Raw genomic sequence first — 16,096 nt, forward strand, 5'->3', positions numbered from 1 at the left:
TGGGGTTTTGTCCAAGATTTATTCTCTTTCATCAGAAGAGGCCTCGGCTGCTCTCGAACGCCGCAGCGAGGAGACCCGGGTCTGGGACCACACTGCAGCCCCACGCCGGTGGTCCGCCCTCCCCCAGGCTGCTCAAGACCCTTCTTCCTCCCGTGTCGTGCGACATAAGGCTTGTGGGTGTGGCGGACCAGTAACAAAAGTGATTTTTTAAAAAAAAAGTCCATACCTATAAAAACAAGTGACTCGGCAAAAACGTGCGTTTTTTTTGTTTTGTTTTCGTCTGCAGTCCTTTCTGGTCCAGCTCCTCAGGTCCTTCCATTCTTCAGCCGGGGGCTGCCCTGCTTTCTGGACCTTCTGCACGAGCATGCTTAAAAAAAAAAAATCCTTTAAGAAAAATTAAAATCCCAAAGAGGGTTCTCTTTCCCCCTCTTGATGAGGTGCTGTCTTGTGACTCGTTGCTCTCTCTCATCACCGCCTCGTCTGTTTCACAGAGGTACTGGTGCGTGGCGTTCCAAAACCCTGGGGGTTGTTTTTATTTGCAGTTCCTACCGTCGTCACCTGTGCAGCTTGATTTTCCCCTCCGCGTGCAGCTTTAGTATGATGTGGGTTTCGAAATCGGCGTTGTGGACCCCCGTTTTCCGAAAGGCTCCGGCGTATTTGTTATCCTCCCAGTAATGGTGCCAGTTGCCCTGGGGGTCAGCTCCATAGCCGAATACAGACACCTGGAGAGGACAGAGAGAGTGTTAGTCATGGCCAGTGGCTTCGGAGGAGGGCAGAGGGGTTCATCTGCCGTGTGAGTGTCTACATTGGGACACTTATTAGCACTGTCCTCTCGGGACATGGCCTGTACAACAGGAGACACTCACACAACGCGCACGGTACGACAGAACAGTAGATCATAAATAGTTCAGGTGGGGAGCTGCGTCGGCATGCTTAGGCTGCAAAGGAACAAGTCAAAGGTTTATTCCAGGCTGAAAAAAAAGAAGAAAGAAAACACAACGTTTCGGCCGTGGAGCCGTCTTAAGGTGTCACCTGACCACCTGACACCTGAAGAAGGCTCCACGGCCGAAACGTTTTCTTTCTTCTTTTTATCAGCCTGGAATAAACCTTTTACTTGTTCCTTGATAATAAATATGGCGCTCGCAGCCACCCATCGTGCACAAAATAGCACGACAACATGCAGTGGGCAGTGGAACAAGAGCAAGAAACACCCAGGACAGTAGACACGGGGCAGCCAGGTAAACAGTGCAGAGCACAGAGCTGTGCCGAGTTCTGCGGCATTGCACGGATAGCGATGATGTGAGTTTATGATGTGTTTGTGATGATGGTTTATGATGGGTGCTGCTGTAGGGTAGAAGCTCTCCTTCAGCCTAGTGGTGCGGTACCGTTTGCCAGAGCACAGGCGGGAGAACACTTTGTGGCCGGGATGGCTGGGATTCTGAATAACGGATCGGGCTTTATCGCGACAGCGTGGATCTTGCCGATTGATGGCAAGTCAGTTCCTATAATCCTCTGTGTCGTTTACACAGCCCTTTGTAGAGCGTCTTTGTCCTGTATGGTAGAACCGTCGCACCATACTGTACAGTGATATTTCAAAGGGATACCTGGCGCACAGTTACAGAGGTGCACACTGACCATACACTCCAGGTGTTGTGACATGCCAGGGAGCAGCTGATTGGCACGCCCACAATGGGGTGCTCACCGCAGCATGCACTATTATTTTCCAATAGTTGCAACTAAATCTCCTGCTGCAGTAACGCATGTGAAAGAGGGGAAAGTGTGAGAGTGACCCCTGTAGGACCGGAGCAGAGGGGCGTCTAGGCAAAGGAAGGAAAACGAGAGCTGACGGACAGAGGGAATGCGCGTGTTTGTAATGCTGGTGGGCCCGAGTCTCGTCGCTGGCTCCCTGATCATCTGCCTGCAAGATTTCAGAGGTTGCAGCAGCAAAGTCTTTGCGATTCAAACATGGACTGTGAGCATAAGGCAGGGATGGCCCCAATCCAGCATTTATAATGAGACTTGGAACGCGGTTTTTGTTTTCATCAATTTAGGAATTTTACCGGCTGAACGAATTCGGCAATGGCCAGGAAGGAGAGCTACAGGGCATTGGGATGTGCGTTTCACTTCGCCTCGTCGAACAACCCGCCTGCTTCAGGGTTAAAAAAAACTTTCTTCCAGGTGTTGAGAAATTGTTGATTAAGGACCAGAGTTGGCCACCCACCTCTATAAAAAAGAACCTGCTGTATTGTGGAAAAGCCAGTCTGAATTGTTTTGGGCTTCTTTGATAAGGCAAAAGCATTTTCAGTGTTGCTACAGCGGACAGAAAAGGCCATGATGAGCAGCCAGCCTGGAACTGGGGACGCGGGCCGGGGCGGGACACTCACCTCGTCACAGATGTGCAGAGCGAAAATTATAGCCAGCATGCCCGTGGAAGGATACCGCCCGTGATGCTCTGTCCAGCTGTCGTGGGTGTATTTAAAGAAGGCCGGGTTCACCACAATCACCTGCAGAAACATGGACGAGGACAGCCAGTGATGGGTTTGTACAAAAGTGCCCCTGCAGGGTCCGAGAGGCCTCTAAGCCCAGAAGGCAGGGGTGTGACCCTCATGGCCCGCGGGCCCATCTGGTGGCCCGTATGGCAGCTGGAATCAGAGCCATTGGCCTGTATTCCAGTGGACAACTGGCGCAGGTCTCTGAGAGGACAAGTTAACAAAAGGGGACATGGAAGACGCTTTGCAGTTCACCCTTGAGGTTGATGTGGCTTAGAGACGGGTAGTCGATACCATCACACTGGGGCACTGTGATGGGATAGCAGTGGAGAGCCACGGGGCCACAGTGAATGTTGACGAGAGTTAACTCTCTCCAGCGGTGGTCAGTGGCAGCACTGAATCAACTGTTACAGCTCCAGCATCAATGGGATGCTTGGGGGGACCGTTACAGAAACACACACTGATCCAATTCCAGCTGGGCTTTGTCTGAGCCTGAACAGCACACAAAGCATGAGCCCTGGGGACATTACTCCCTGTGGCTCTCTACTGCTCCTCAATCACTGTTACCCGTCTCGCCATGTCAGAGCTGGGTCTTGGCACAGACGGGCTGGCAACGAAACACACTTGATTTGAATCTGGCCTGCCACAGCAGGTGGGTTTTCAGGACACCACTGACACGCGTTTTCTATCCGCTTTCTTCTCAATTAAACCACACCCAGTTCGTTTAATTTCCTCTCTTCCTTCTTTGTCCTCTCCGAGACCTGTGTCAGCTGTCCACCACCCACCTGACCTACTGACCGATTAGTACGAGCAACTTCAAAAGGCATCTCTCACCTTGTCCTTATCGGCTTGAACCCGCTCTTTGACTCTCATGTAAGTTCTAGGAAGAAAACAAAACAAGTGTCAGTTTTACCTAGGCCTATCCATTTTCTGTCCACACTATCCAGTTCAGGGTCGGGGGGGTGGGGGGTGGCGGAGCCTGTCCCAGCAAGAATTGGGCGTAAGGTGGGATACACCCTGGATGGGACACCAGTCCATCACAGGGCACACACAGACACTCACACCAGGGCCAGTTTTCCCAGAAGTGAATCAACCCGCCATGTCTTTGGACTGCGGGAGGAAACCCACGCAAACACAGGGAGAACATGCAAACTCCACACAGACAGTACCCCTGGAATTGAACCCAGGGCCCCAGCGCTGCTGACCACTGCATCGCCCCTGCTGTTCTGTGCTGCCTTAGCCTCTCTTTGACCCACGAGTGCGGAACAGCAGCTCAGCCGAGCGCCCTGGGTTCAGAAGCGGCTGTCGAGGTGCCCCGGACGTACGTTTTGATCTCCCCGGTGGACAGCGCGCTGGCCAGCCACTGCAGGTCCCGCAGCTTGAAGGGCAGCAGGACCAGCCACACCCCCGGGGGCAGGTCCACCGCGCTCTCGGGGTACATGAAGTGGTGCGTGGTCCTGTTCCCCACGTCGGCCTCGAACCCCAGCGTGGTCGCCTTGTTCATCCTGCCAGACGCCGGGAAAAACAGATGAGTCCTCCGCCCGGATCAGCGTGCGCTACCTTCCCCTCACCCCTGTTTCAGCTGGAGTGCAGGTGGGTGTTTCAAGTGCTTTCAGAGCCCTACGACCGTCGGAGTCAAGGGGTTTCGACCGAGTGTGTTTTCTCTCCTTCTAAGAGCAGGTTGCAGGGGCGGTGGGACTAGGGGTGTTAATTTTGTTTTGTTTGATTACAGTTTTCTTTGATGTGCAGAAATGGAAATGTACAGAAAAACTGGTCTACTTTGACAAAATCACACATGCAGCAGCGGATGTAAGCAGGTTGTTTTTGCAGAAGTGTCTCAATTTCTTTGCACACATGTCAAATGAATAGTGGGTGACAGTTTGTCTAGTTAGCTTTCTGTAAACTGTTTTCTGTAAAGAGGAAATAAGCTGCCCTGCGGTGGTAGTTTAGCAACGGAAAAAAATATTTAAAATGGGTATAAGAGATTTTTTTCTTTTCAACATAAGTTTTAAATACGTCATTTACCTATATAGAAACACTGAAAACTGCCAGATTTTCAGAGAGCTATTTCTTTTCTCCTGTGTTTTGAGAGATGAAAAGGCTTTCTTTAGAAATTGAAATAAACTCTTTCTTTTGACTTTTCACTTGATTTTTACATTACTCACAATTGGCTGTGGATCCCTTATTCCCAGTCAGAGACATCCGTTACTGTATGTATCTGCTGTTGGTATCTTAACCATTGTATTCCAGGAGATAAATAATTATTGTACTGTGTCACTAACGTATTCAGAAACTAGTGGTGCAACTCTTGCGACAGTCTCTCTGGACAGGCTGTACGCAGGGACTGGAGAGTTGCCCATCCACAGGAAGGGTGACAAAACTGAACTGAGTAGTTACAGACCAGCAAGTCTGACTTCTTTTAATGCAAAGTTATGGAAACAATTATTAGAACTAACGATAACCGACTTCTTTTTTGAAAAAGCACGCTACAGTAATGGACACACACAGGGCATAGGCTCCAGATTGACAGAAAACGTTTTGGTTTTTTCTCATTAAAAAATGAGTCCTGAAATAGCGAGCCTCAGCCAAGTTGTCACAGTGCTCCGTGTCTGCTTACTGTAGAGGCTGCTGTGGCTGGCAAGAGCACAGGCCTTCTGGAAACAGATTCAGGCCACTGTGTCGGACACTCAGGGCAACTCAACCTGCTCAGCGCACAGAAGCTCGGCGCCTCCTGTTTCAAAGGGCAGTCCCTTGCCCAAGGGAGCTTGAATGGGAGTCCTGGGGGATCTTCTCTTGTATTGTGAGACCCGATATGCTGAAGATAACCCAGCTGGTTCGAGCCCTGAGGTATACCACCAGGTATTTTGGGGAATCCGCAAGCCAAACAGCTAATGAGCAAGCTCAGGCTCAAAGCGCTGATATCTGGAATGCACCCTAGTTGGCCGAGACACCTGGACTCTCCGGATTAAAAAACGAACTGGTGCTTTTAAAACTAGCATTGGTCCACTAAGAATCCCGGCACTGGAATCCCGTCTGAGCTGAGCTGTTGACTTTTCTTTGGCCCAGAAGCTTCAATTGCTTGCCGAAGAAAAGAAAAGGCAAACGTTTGATTGAACTCCTCTATGTCGCGGGCTCCCAGCTTTCATACAGCCCTGACGTCTCGTTAATGCATAATTAAAGATAATCGCGCAATGCATAATGAATTGATCGTCTAGAAAAGAGAAAGCTGTAGGCACCTAAATAGCCGAGCAGAGGTTGCAGACGAGGCCTTCAGCGGGGTCCAGTCATACCCACCTGATCACAGCGTCATGGGAGTCTACCAGGGGCCCATTGTGGGAGCCCCGGAGGTTTCCCGAGTTCCCCACCACTGCACACCTCCTGCAGCGGGCCGGCACAGCGGGCTTGTGCGGCGGCGGCTCGGAGACCACCTGGAACATCTTCTGGATCACCTGGTAGGGCTCCTGCGCGTCCGAGGACCGCTGCAAAGCCTGGTGGGGAGGAAACGAGACGCGCCGCTCATGCCAGCTGCCGAATCGCGCTTCCCACCGTTCGGCTGAACGCGCCTTTTTTGGAAGGGACCGGCGGACGTGGCCCAAGGGCAGGACGCTCTCTTCATGAGGTTTGGATCGCGTCCCGACCCGGAACGGTAGGAGTCGCCCAGCGTTTTCTGTCGTCCCCGGGAGGGGGTTATGAAAAGTGTTTCAGAAAGTGCGCTCTGATTCTGTGCTGGCTGTGTCTGGGCTTGGTCCTGGCAGGACTGAAAATAATTCCATTAAGACGCAAGCTTGCTGAAGCACGTGCCAGATCCCAGCGAAAGTGAAATGCAAAAGCCAAAAGGACCTTAGATCAGCAATGCTTGACTTCGTGCTTCCTTGCAATATCTACCAAGAGCCTTAGCAGGATACTTCACCTTGATTCTCTAGGTGAAGGTGGAGGTGCTCAGGGGACACACGAAACCCAGGTCCTGACTGCTTTAAACTTCCCATGGCACTGCTCCTAAGAGTGGATGTTAAACTCCCCTTGTGCTGTCTGGCCTCCCTTAATTCAACAGGTGCTCCTGCCCTGGGTCTGCAGCACAGTGGAGCCGCTGTGCGTCACCCAGCTGGGGGCCACACTTCAGCGGGGGGATGCAATGTGTCCCCTCTGATATGTTAAGCTCCTTCTTACAATAACAATTAACCAGTTTAAGACGGGGGCTGCCAATACCTTTTCACTGCCGAGTTTGACTCTGTGGGTCAAGCATGTTCAAGCACACACACCGGCGAGTTAACAACCCCCTGTGCCTTCACGGCCACGCGCCACAGGCCCCCCCCGGGCACAGGGACACTGACGTCACCCCCCCCGCCCCTGGCTCTCTTACCAGCCACCACTGCAGCGCACTGGGAGGGACGCTGCCGTTCTGGGCCGCGAGGAAGGGCAGCTGCCGGGCGTCGAAGCGCTGGTCGAACCACGGCGAGCGCCCCCGCTCCGAGACGCAGGAGGGGCAGCCGCACGGGGCGCCGGGGGGCCTGCTCCGGGCCGGCGGCGCGCGCGTCTGGTTCCTCGCCTGGCCCCTCGCCGCGGGGGCCAGGCGCTGGAGGCCTGGTGTCCACTTCTGTCTGCCGTGAGTGACCAGCATGAGGAACAGCGCCCCACACAGGAGCGCGCACAGGCACGCCTTCCTTCGGCAGTTCATGAGGCCGTGGAGGGTGGGCCGGGGGCAGTCGTTGGAGCTTCACAATGTTCAGTAGTAACAAAGGGGTCAGGGGTGACCATCCGGCACCCCGCAGAGCTTCAAGCTTGCAGGATTTTCAGTCTTTAAAAAAATAAATAAACAGCAGGCGATTCCCGTGACCTGAGCTTCTCTTTAAAGGCAAAAACTCCAGTCAGCCTCCCTGTAGTCCAACAAGGCAACATCCTGTCCTGCCAGGACTCTCTGCAGCTCAGACATTAAAAACCACAGTGAAGAGCCGGGGGAGACAGTGGGCCACGTACTGAGAGATCTAGCAGGGCTCCTCCGCCGTGTGGCTCAGTCTGCCGCCATCCCCCTGTCCAGGAGCCCCTCGTTAGCGCCGCGCGTCACTCCGGGGCGCCACCAGCATCCGTGCCCCTGAGCCATTCGAAAACAGAAGCACGCTGTAAGTCACGCGGGAGTACAGACTCAACTCCCCCTGCCCCCCGGTGCCACTCCGCTAATATCGGTCAGCCAGGAAACGTGGAAGAGCTGCAGGGAACAAAACAAAAACTGAACACAAGACTAGAGCACTGACCGGTCACAAATTCGGAGAAAAGAGAAGAACAACAGCTTTGTGCGAGTGTAGTGTCGGCACACCCTCTGTGCAGGTGGCCTGAGCTCGATTCTCCCGGGGTAAATGATGCTTTCGAGAGCTGGAATTGCGGACCAGGATGTCAGCGGGTCTGAAGCGTCAACGTTTTTTTTAATGGGAACATTCTTCAGCTGTGAAACGTTCACAAAGCAGAGCTGAAGCAAACCCCCTCCTTCACAGCGTGGTTTCGCCTCCTTCCAGTGCTTTCATGAAAGATGTGGAAGACAGCAGCCCTGTGGTTCAGGGAACAAACCTGGATCTGCCCTGTGTCTGCTGGATTCCCCAGGTACCTCGTTCATTGCAATGCAGCCTAACAGGTGGCGCAAGGTCCCGTTGGGACATATTCTTTTCTTTTCCAGATATCGGCACTTGTTCCTCCTCGTTAAACCATTTTGTGAAGAGCCAGAGACTCATGCATTTCCACATACCCTTCCGGTGGCTCTGACTGCACGGACACAAACCTGGAGGACCGCTCGGAAATGCCCAGCGCTTCTCCTTCACTGGAAGGCTCAGGCCTCCTGGAAGCAGCCCAGCTTGCAGCCTGCTTGCTCAGCGCAAGGGGATCTCTAGCGTGCCCGAGCAGCTCCAGCCTCCCTTCCCTGGGACGAGCAGCGGAATGCCGTGATCAGGCTCCGGGAATTCTGAGGCAGGGACTTGGGAGAGGCGGTGGCCGTTGCTGGGGAGGTAGGGGAGCGAGGTCGGCGAGGTCAGCCGGGGAGAATTCCATGGAATCAGCTGACTTTCTGCTGATCCAGACATCGGAGCTGCTGATCAGGAGAGGGCTCTCTGCTCCTTCGCTGCCAGAGCCGGAGAGCCGCCAGACTGCAGCCGAGCTGATCTGCGCTTCTCCCTTGCTGAGTGCATTCATTACTCATTCAGCAGAAAGCTTTCCGGCTTGCCCTCAACATCCCTATTGATTAAAAATCAGCAGTATAGAAATAAGGGGGAGCCTGGGGAACGGGCAATTCACGAAGCCTTAGTGCATCCGTGAGCATCCGGGACGCCCAGGCATTGACCAGTCGGAACAATCCGATTGTCTTGCACTAAAGTTTGGTAAACATTGTGAGGAAATTGCTAGCAGTCTTTCACGGAGCTGAATCTGCACGCTTGATCTATACGGCAATAGATAAAGCCCACCCGCTGCGAAAGAGAAGCCAACTCTGTGTGTCAGCATCTGGCGGGGTGTATTTTTGCCTGCAGAGCAATGGCTGCTGTGAGACAAGATGCAGCTTTAATGCGATCAATGATGGCAGCGTATGGATCCTTTCTGGCTCTTTCATTAACCGGTCAATGTGACAAAGGCTGAGCTGCCCATAGGAGCTCTGTCAGTCATGTAGAACCGAATGAAGAAACCCCAAACTGTGAAAACCTCTCTGTATCGCATCTGAACCTGAACAGAATTTCAAGGGCATGTGACGTGTGCGTAGTGAAACTTCTCCTTTTTAAACAAAACTGAAGGATTTGCATGGGCCTCTGGTTCCACTTCCCCCAGAAACTCTAGTGTTTGTTTCCCAGCAGCTGATAAAAAGTCGCATGTTACTGTAAAAGATGAGATAAACCCTGATGCAAAAGATGTTCCACTTCAAAAACAAATTAAATCACACATTGAAATAGGGGGAAATAAGGAAGGTTTTACAAAAACGTATGAACTTAATTGCTGAATATATCGAGAGATACATTTCGATTATTTTTTAACAGTTGGTTTAAGCTCCTCTTCCCACTTCCGTCTCAGAACATAGGAATGGTTTCAGGACAGGCCAGTGGGCCTATGTAGTCTGTTGGTAGTTAGGAGTTAATCGATCCAAGGATCTCATCCATACTTTTCCCGGTTGACGTCAAAGTATCAGCTTTAACCACTAGCTTGCTCTTGCTGGCTAGGTGGTTCCCTACTCCCACAACCCTTAGCGTAACAATGTGACTCCTAGTTTCCACTTCCACATTTCCGTTTGTGTCCTCTGGGCCATGCGGTCCGTTTAGGTTGGCCCTGGACTTGACTCACGTTTTTAGGCACCCAAAAGAAATAGTTGCTCCCGGGGCTATCCTCAAAGTCGCCTTTTTGACGCAAAGTTGGCTGGTCAAACGTACGTGTGGGACCAGAGTCAGCCTCGTGCCATCTGTCAGTTTCATCACTTGTGCGAACTCACTGATAACATGATAACACGCTGCTCCCAAACTGATAGAACTCACAGAGCAAACTGGAAACACAGCAACAACTGACAAACTCGCGATGAAGTAGACCCTCGACTGCCTTTCTTATCGTGTTGTCTTTTAGCAATAGTTAGCCCTTACAGAATTGTACAGGTCCTCTCTCTGATTCTCAGAATGCCAGCTGTCCGAGCAGTATTTACAAATTTATGTCACATGCTTACATTCCCAAACAGCAGAGGGATTAAATGTGTGCTGATCTTTCTTTCCCAAGCATAAACACACTGGGGCCGCCTCGAATCCGAAAAGTGAGCAGGGATCTTAATAAACGCTCCGCTGAAAGTAAACTTTTGAACCGCACTGTCTCATTGTTTCCTCGTCTCTCGTTTCCCCGAGAACTGTTCTAGTTAAATACAGGGGATATCTCTGCAATTAAAAACGGCTTTCCAGCCTCCTGTATTCAACCCAGTGCTCAGCGTATAATAAGACAAGTTATAAACGAGAGGAGACCATTCCAGCCTGTTTGGAAGTTAGTAATTGATCCAGAGATCTTTTTTTTTTCTTGAAATACATTTGCATTTGCTGTTAACGGGTATTGTGTACGTGGCTTCTGCGCGCTGTATTAATCAAAAAAAGACAATTGTTGCCTAAGAGGAAATTGATTAAGTGCGGCTGAACTGAATTCTTCTCCTTAAGTTATTATTCTGTTCTGAAAGGGGAAAACCACGGAAGAAAGGCATTTTTTTGTTTTGTTTTCCTCTTGAAGAAGCTCCTTTCAGGGAGACTTTAAAACGGGGGGAGTCGTGAGCACGGCGGTGTTTTTGAAGACACTTGGGTCATTAAAATGCGCACATCTTAGAAACGTAAACATTTCCACTTGTAAAAGGCGCCAGGCAGGTGTGAGAGGGCAGAACTAATTAAAAAGAGGCGACCTCCCCCACTCTCCCTTTCAATAGAAGTTACAAAGTATGTCACTGATGTCCCCAAACTCCACCTAGTTTTGTTTGAGTAAAATCAGATACATTTTTATCTTCTCGGGCTACCGATTCTCATTGTGGGCTGCCCATCAAAACAGAGAAAACACACTTTCTTGCACCTCTTGCTTCATAACTTTGTAACTAGGCGGAGTGCGCAGGTACTAAACGCAGCATAAAAGTTTAATATTGCAGTGTACGGGAGACGTTTCCGAGCTGTAGCTACAATCTGAATAACAAAAGAAAAATGTTTCGACCTACACAGAGTGCGTAAATTATTTACCGAATCGAGATCTGTCTCTATTCATTATAGAGGGCACTGAAATTGAAAGCACTGCGGTAACAGTTTGCAACATTTGCAATAAGATGAGGAACAATATAGTTCCCTTGCGTATACAGCAAAATATGGTGGGATTTCGGTAAACACGAAACCCATAAAACAATCCACAGTAGACTACCAGATTTATTTTAAATTACACGTGCTCTACTGTATTTACTTAGTGCCTCTTTTTTTTATTTCTCCTTTGTATAACTCCTATGCACGTTTGCTAAGGTAGGCTTAAAAATACATATTCGCGAGTCCGCCGGGCAAGCTCCGAAGCGTTCGACAGCGACGGGGCCTTTTCGCTTCGCTGTTTAATCGTCCCGTCGCCTTCCTGTTGCGGGGAACTCTTAAAATACTACCAGAGAGCCCCTAATTCTACATGTTGTACGCCTCCTAAAATCCTAGCCTAAGTTACTGGTCTCGGACAAATTGTTTTGTTACACACACACGTATATGCGTGCACATAAAATGCACCGTGTCTTATAAGCATGCCTAAGCTCTCCGCTCCCTTTACAGCAGCTAAAAGACCGACCCGTTTCGCGGAGCAGAAGCACAAACCGTGCAGTACTTACAGAGGGGAAGGAGGCGAGGCGCCGCGCGGCTGAAACTGCAAAGTTTGAGCGCGCGGCGGGCGCTGTAACGGTACAGCGAGGAGGTGCCGCGCGCTGGTCCCCGTGCGCAGGGCTCCCCGCCTCCTCCCAGCCCCACAGCGCGCTTGAGGGGACCCCCACCGGGCTCCGTCTACTGCGACACCCCCCGGGTGAGCAATCAACAGCCCTCTGGAAAAACGCCTCTGCTGCTTTGACTACGTTCCTCCCCGTTTTGGGTGCAAAGCGTGTCTTGAGTGAATTCTTGTACTGGATGCTGGTTGGTTTGTTCTGGTTTGGGTTTTTTTTTACCGAGGGAGGCTGTCCTTGTGAAAGTAACGTTATCTTTTTTTTATCTGTTCGGTCTTTGTGTGTTTGTCACCTCAAGCCTTTGGGAAGTCAATTTATAGGCTTGTTGGCGTTTCTTTCGCTTCTGGGCCAGCGGGGGAGTGCCGAACCGCCCGATCCGGCCATGTGCAAGGGACGCGGCCCAAAAGTCGTGCCTTCCCCCCCAGGCGTCCTTGCCGTCCGATATTTTCGTTCCTGTCGGCCTTGGGTTCTCGCCACCAAAAAAATAAAAGAGTCACGCGTCATATGTGGGCAATTCTCAGGAGCCCCGCGAGCAATCGCTTGAGAATGCGCAGGAGGCGAGGACAGAGTCTGCACCGGCAGGGTGTGAGTTCTATCGCTGACCAACAGGCTCTCATCCTTATGCCCTGTCCGCAGATGTCGGACAAGGAGGTCTCTCGGGGGAGCAGATACTGAAGAGGGGGCACGCTTCGTCCGGCTGATGGCTCGCACTTGCATACAGCTGGGTAATGCAAGGTTAGAGCCATCAATTGCTCAAGGTGCCGTACCTGCGATCTAAACCTGAACCAGTTCCCAGCCCAGGACCTTAACCACTGCTGCCTCTCTGCATCAGCAGAGGCCCTGCCTTCCAGCTCCTTGTTAGACTCGTGGAAATACTCCGCTGGGCTCTTCCAGCCCACATTTTTTGTCAATCATTTTTCAAGCGGAGAGGGGCATGGATTGGGGCTTTTCCTGCGTCTGGAGCACTTGGTTTCAGGGAAGTGCTGTTATCCGCCCAGAAGTGAGTTTAGAAATGCTGGCAGGGGTTCGCAATGTGAAGTTTTCCTTGCGCTGGCCTCTCTCTCGAAATCTGTTCTGCTTTTACTATCAGTGCCGGTCTCTTCCGGTTCACAAAACCATGCCTGTTTTTGCTTCTTTCACGAGATATCTCATTCAGGGTATCTTTCTCAGGCTGTCTTTAAAAGTACAGTGTGTACACTACTTTAACAGCATCTCAGTTTCTCCCCCATCGCCAATAAATACTGTAAACCTTCATCAGCAGGGGCTCAGATAAGAAGCCAGCCCCAGGCCATCATGGAGCCAGGTTCACTTTGCTTATCTGCCCAGGGCAGACTGCCTGCATGCTAATATCAGACCAGCACCGAGCCTCAAAGTAAATTCGCATTCGTTCATTTTTATCACCATCACTATCTTTTCTCAACATCACTCTGTAACATCCTTTCTTCCTAAAGACACGGATCTAAATGCAGTTTTATTTTTTTCTAAAAAAGATACAGATGGAAAACTAACCAGAACACATCGTCTTTTGTTCAGGAAACGGGCCATTCGGGGATGCCAAAAGTGATATTGAAAAGCAGGTCACCCATCACAACCAGTGACAGCTTACAGGCATTGTTGATGCTTGACAATGAAAAGTGCAGTTTGACCCATGTCTGGCCTCTGGTCTCATTTCCCCTCCCAGTCTTCACTTTTAGAAAGAGGCATTAATTCATTGTGTTACTTGTGGCTGAGACACGCACTCAGTCCCAGATTTCCCATGAGGCGCTGTAGGCACAGAGCCTAGGGCTCACTAACCAACAGGGGGCTTTTGCAGGCCCATGAAACACGATCCCACATGCTAAGGGGGAAACAAGGCATTTACAGCCCCATTCAGACACAAGAAGCATGCAGCTATCATCTGACAGTCTTCCTGTTCCTTCTTAAAACTCTGAAGTCATAAGACCATGTAGCCCCTGAATGAGGGAAGAGACACGGCCTTGTCTGTCGCATACTGCTTGTGCACGGACTACGTAGTGCAGAACAGTGAGCTCCGTGCTCGGCTCAGTCTCCCATTCGGCTGCTGTCAGGACTGTGCTTTTCCTTCAGCTCCGACTTCGAACCCCCACACAAGCCATCAGGTGAGCAAACAGCTGCTGAATCCCAAACAGCGTCCATAAGAAAAAGTGAGGAAAATGGTGAGTTGTTGTTTTCTAACTGTGCTTTGTATTATATTCCTTTCACTGAAAATGTTGTTTATATCGAATTTAGGCGGAACATTCTGATTCCGACTGTAGAGCCCAATGCTTTTGTAGCCGTTATGTGATCTAGGTGAGTCTGGGCTGATTCGTTCAGACTGAGAGCACTTCCTGTGCAGCTGTGAGTGATCTGAAAAAGTTCTGTCGGCCTCCTGCTGCCGGCTGTGGGTCGGGCTTGGACTGGGAAGAAGACACATCATCAGGGTGGAGGGGGTCAGAAAGGGAACCACAGTGGTTTTTGTCCCTGAAGGGCTGGACACTCGTGCTCAGCACGGCTTCCTCCAGCGCAGGCGAGCTACCACCCCTGTCTTCACTGTCCCAGTTACATCAGTTTAAAAGGCTTAGCTTAGGTCAATTTAAGAACGGTGTACTTTTTGCATAAATCTGCACGACTGTGACATTTGTCTTGCACAGAGGAAGTCAGCTGGAGTGCAGCCAAAATGAAAACAGGATGAAAACCTTGGATCAATTCTCCACAAGCTGCTGAATGGGCAAATGACTTCCTTTCCCTTGTAGCTGTTGTTCTGATACAGAATCTCAAATACAGAGAAATGTCGTGATGCCTTCCTCCCCGCTAATCTAAACTGCCGTCGCTAAATGCTCTATTGACTCAAAGGCTGCTTTGACTCTGATTCAAGATCTGAAAAAAAGCAAGCTGACATTGGCAGGACTGAGCTAGTCTCCTGGGAGGATGCTGGATCCGGAATATCTGACCTTACCAGCACAGCGCCAGTGAGCGCTGGGAGTCTTTCTCCCCTGTCTGAGCATGGGAAAGATGACGGCATCTCCTTACACCCACTGCAGGGATGATGAAGTGTGTCCGTGCACTCCCAAAAATAACAAACTGTAGCTGCCAGCTACAGTACATTGTGTGGTGTGTGCTCTGCCTTCTCGGAAAACAATTTGATTTGTTTGAATAGGTCGGGCTCCGTTTTCCTTTTCGGAAGAACGTTCCATTTGCTAAGGCATTCCTTGATAGCGGCAGTAATCGCCACAAAGCACTGCTGTTCATCGCTGGGGAACAGCTGTAAGTCATTGTCTGTGTGTGGCCGTCCTACTGCACTAATTACCCTGGTGGCTGTCTTTATGAGCCAACGCAACAAACTTTATCTCCGGCCTGCTCCACCACTGTTCACTCCTCAGGGCTCAGCAGAGATCAGTGTTGATGGCACACGGGGCGCTCAGGCTGGGACTGTCGGGGGGGGGTTGGCACGCCTGCTTGTAGGTATGAGCTACACTTGCTGAAGCAGCATCTCAGAGCGTTGGCAGGGTAGACGTTATGGGCAAAGTAGCTTAATGGACTCTCTGTTGTACTCCATCTGCTTGCAGCAGTACTTATATTCCTAAGATCAAGCAGATGACGCTGCTGTTTATATTCTTGAGATCAAGCAGATCTTGCTGCTTACTCTTGACACTTACTGTGACTGTGGCTGTTTCTCTGTGGTGGAAAGACCTATTTCTGCTTCAAAGTTAGAAGCAGTGGAAAGTCCCTCCCCCCCATCATCAGCGTGGCACAACTTCACTTTTAACAGTGTAGCAGCCAAGGCCACTAACAATTGATGTAATTTATGGGAAGGTAAATTAGAAGTTTCTTCAGCAGTGTGCTTTCTAGCACAGTTCCCAGGATTCATTCACAGATACTGTAGACAGGACCCTTTGTAATCGTCCGTCCACTGCACAGGAAAGTTTGGTGGGCAGCTGTCAGAAAGGCCAGTGAGAGAGGTGTCCCTGTGTCTGGACGGAGCAGATAGACCAGGGAGACAAAGTAGAGTTCAATCAACCAGTTTTCTTTCACAAAAAACACACAAGCCAGTGTCAGCGGGACAGTGGGTTCCCAAAATCACCCTGGGAAGCACAGCAGGGGTCTGGGATAAGTGAACAGCAGATTAGGATGAAGTACATTTCAGAGGGAGCCCTCACACATAACAGCAGGGGAGATGACAGAG

The 16,096-nt window shown here is 50.7% G+C and overlaps 2 protein-coding genes across 6 annotated transcripts in view; one reads left to right on the top strand and one right to left on the bottom strand.

Moving 5' to 3' along the window:
- Positions 1-16,096, bottom strand: part of st3gal8 (ST3 beta-galactoside alpha-2,3-sialyltransferase 8) — an 18,870-nt gene continuing 2,774 nt past the window's right edge. The window contains exons 1-7 of one of the 5 annotated variants that reach the window (XM_006639713.3): positions 11,812-12,409; positions 6,850-7,578; positions 5,784-5,977; positions 3,815-3,994; positions 3,324-3,369; positions 2,385-2,504; positions 1-722 (exon numbers count right to left, since the gene is read on the bottom strand). In XM_006639713.3, the coding sequence (XP_006639776.2) occupies positions 555-722; positions 2,385-2,504; positions 3,324-3,369; positions 3,815-3,994; positions 5,784-5,977; positions 6,850-7,164 (1,023 nt within the window). In that variant the 5' untranslated portion in view covers positions 7,165-7,578; positions 11,812-12,409 and the 3' untranslated portion in view covers positions 1-554. 5 annotated transcript variants of the gene reach the window in all.
- Positions 12,557-16,096, top strand: part of dynlrb1 (dynein, light chain, roadblock-type 1) — a 16,515-nt gene continuing 12,975 nt past the window's right edge. The window contains exons 1-2 of the mRNA XM_015365091.2: positions 12,557-12,651; positions 14,002-14,090. Of these exons, the coding sequence (XP_015220577.1) occupies positions 14,088-14,090 (3 nt within the window). The 5' untranslated portion in view covers positions 12,557-12,651; positions 14,002-14,087. The remainder of the gene's footprint in view (positions 12,652-14,001; positions 14,091-16,096) is intronic.

Source organism: Lepisosteus oculatus, chromosome 16 (genome assembly GCF_040954835.1).
Source record: "Lepisosteus oculatus isolate fLepOcu1 chromosome 16, fLepOcu1.hap2, whole genome shotgun sequence".
Taxonomy (NCBI): Eukaryota; Metazoa; Chordata; class Actinopteri; order Semionotiformes; family Lepisosteidae; genus Lepisosteus; species Lepisosteus oculatus.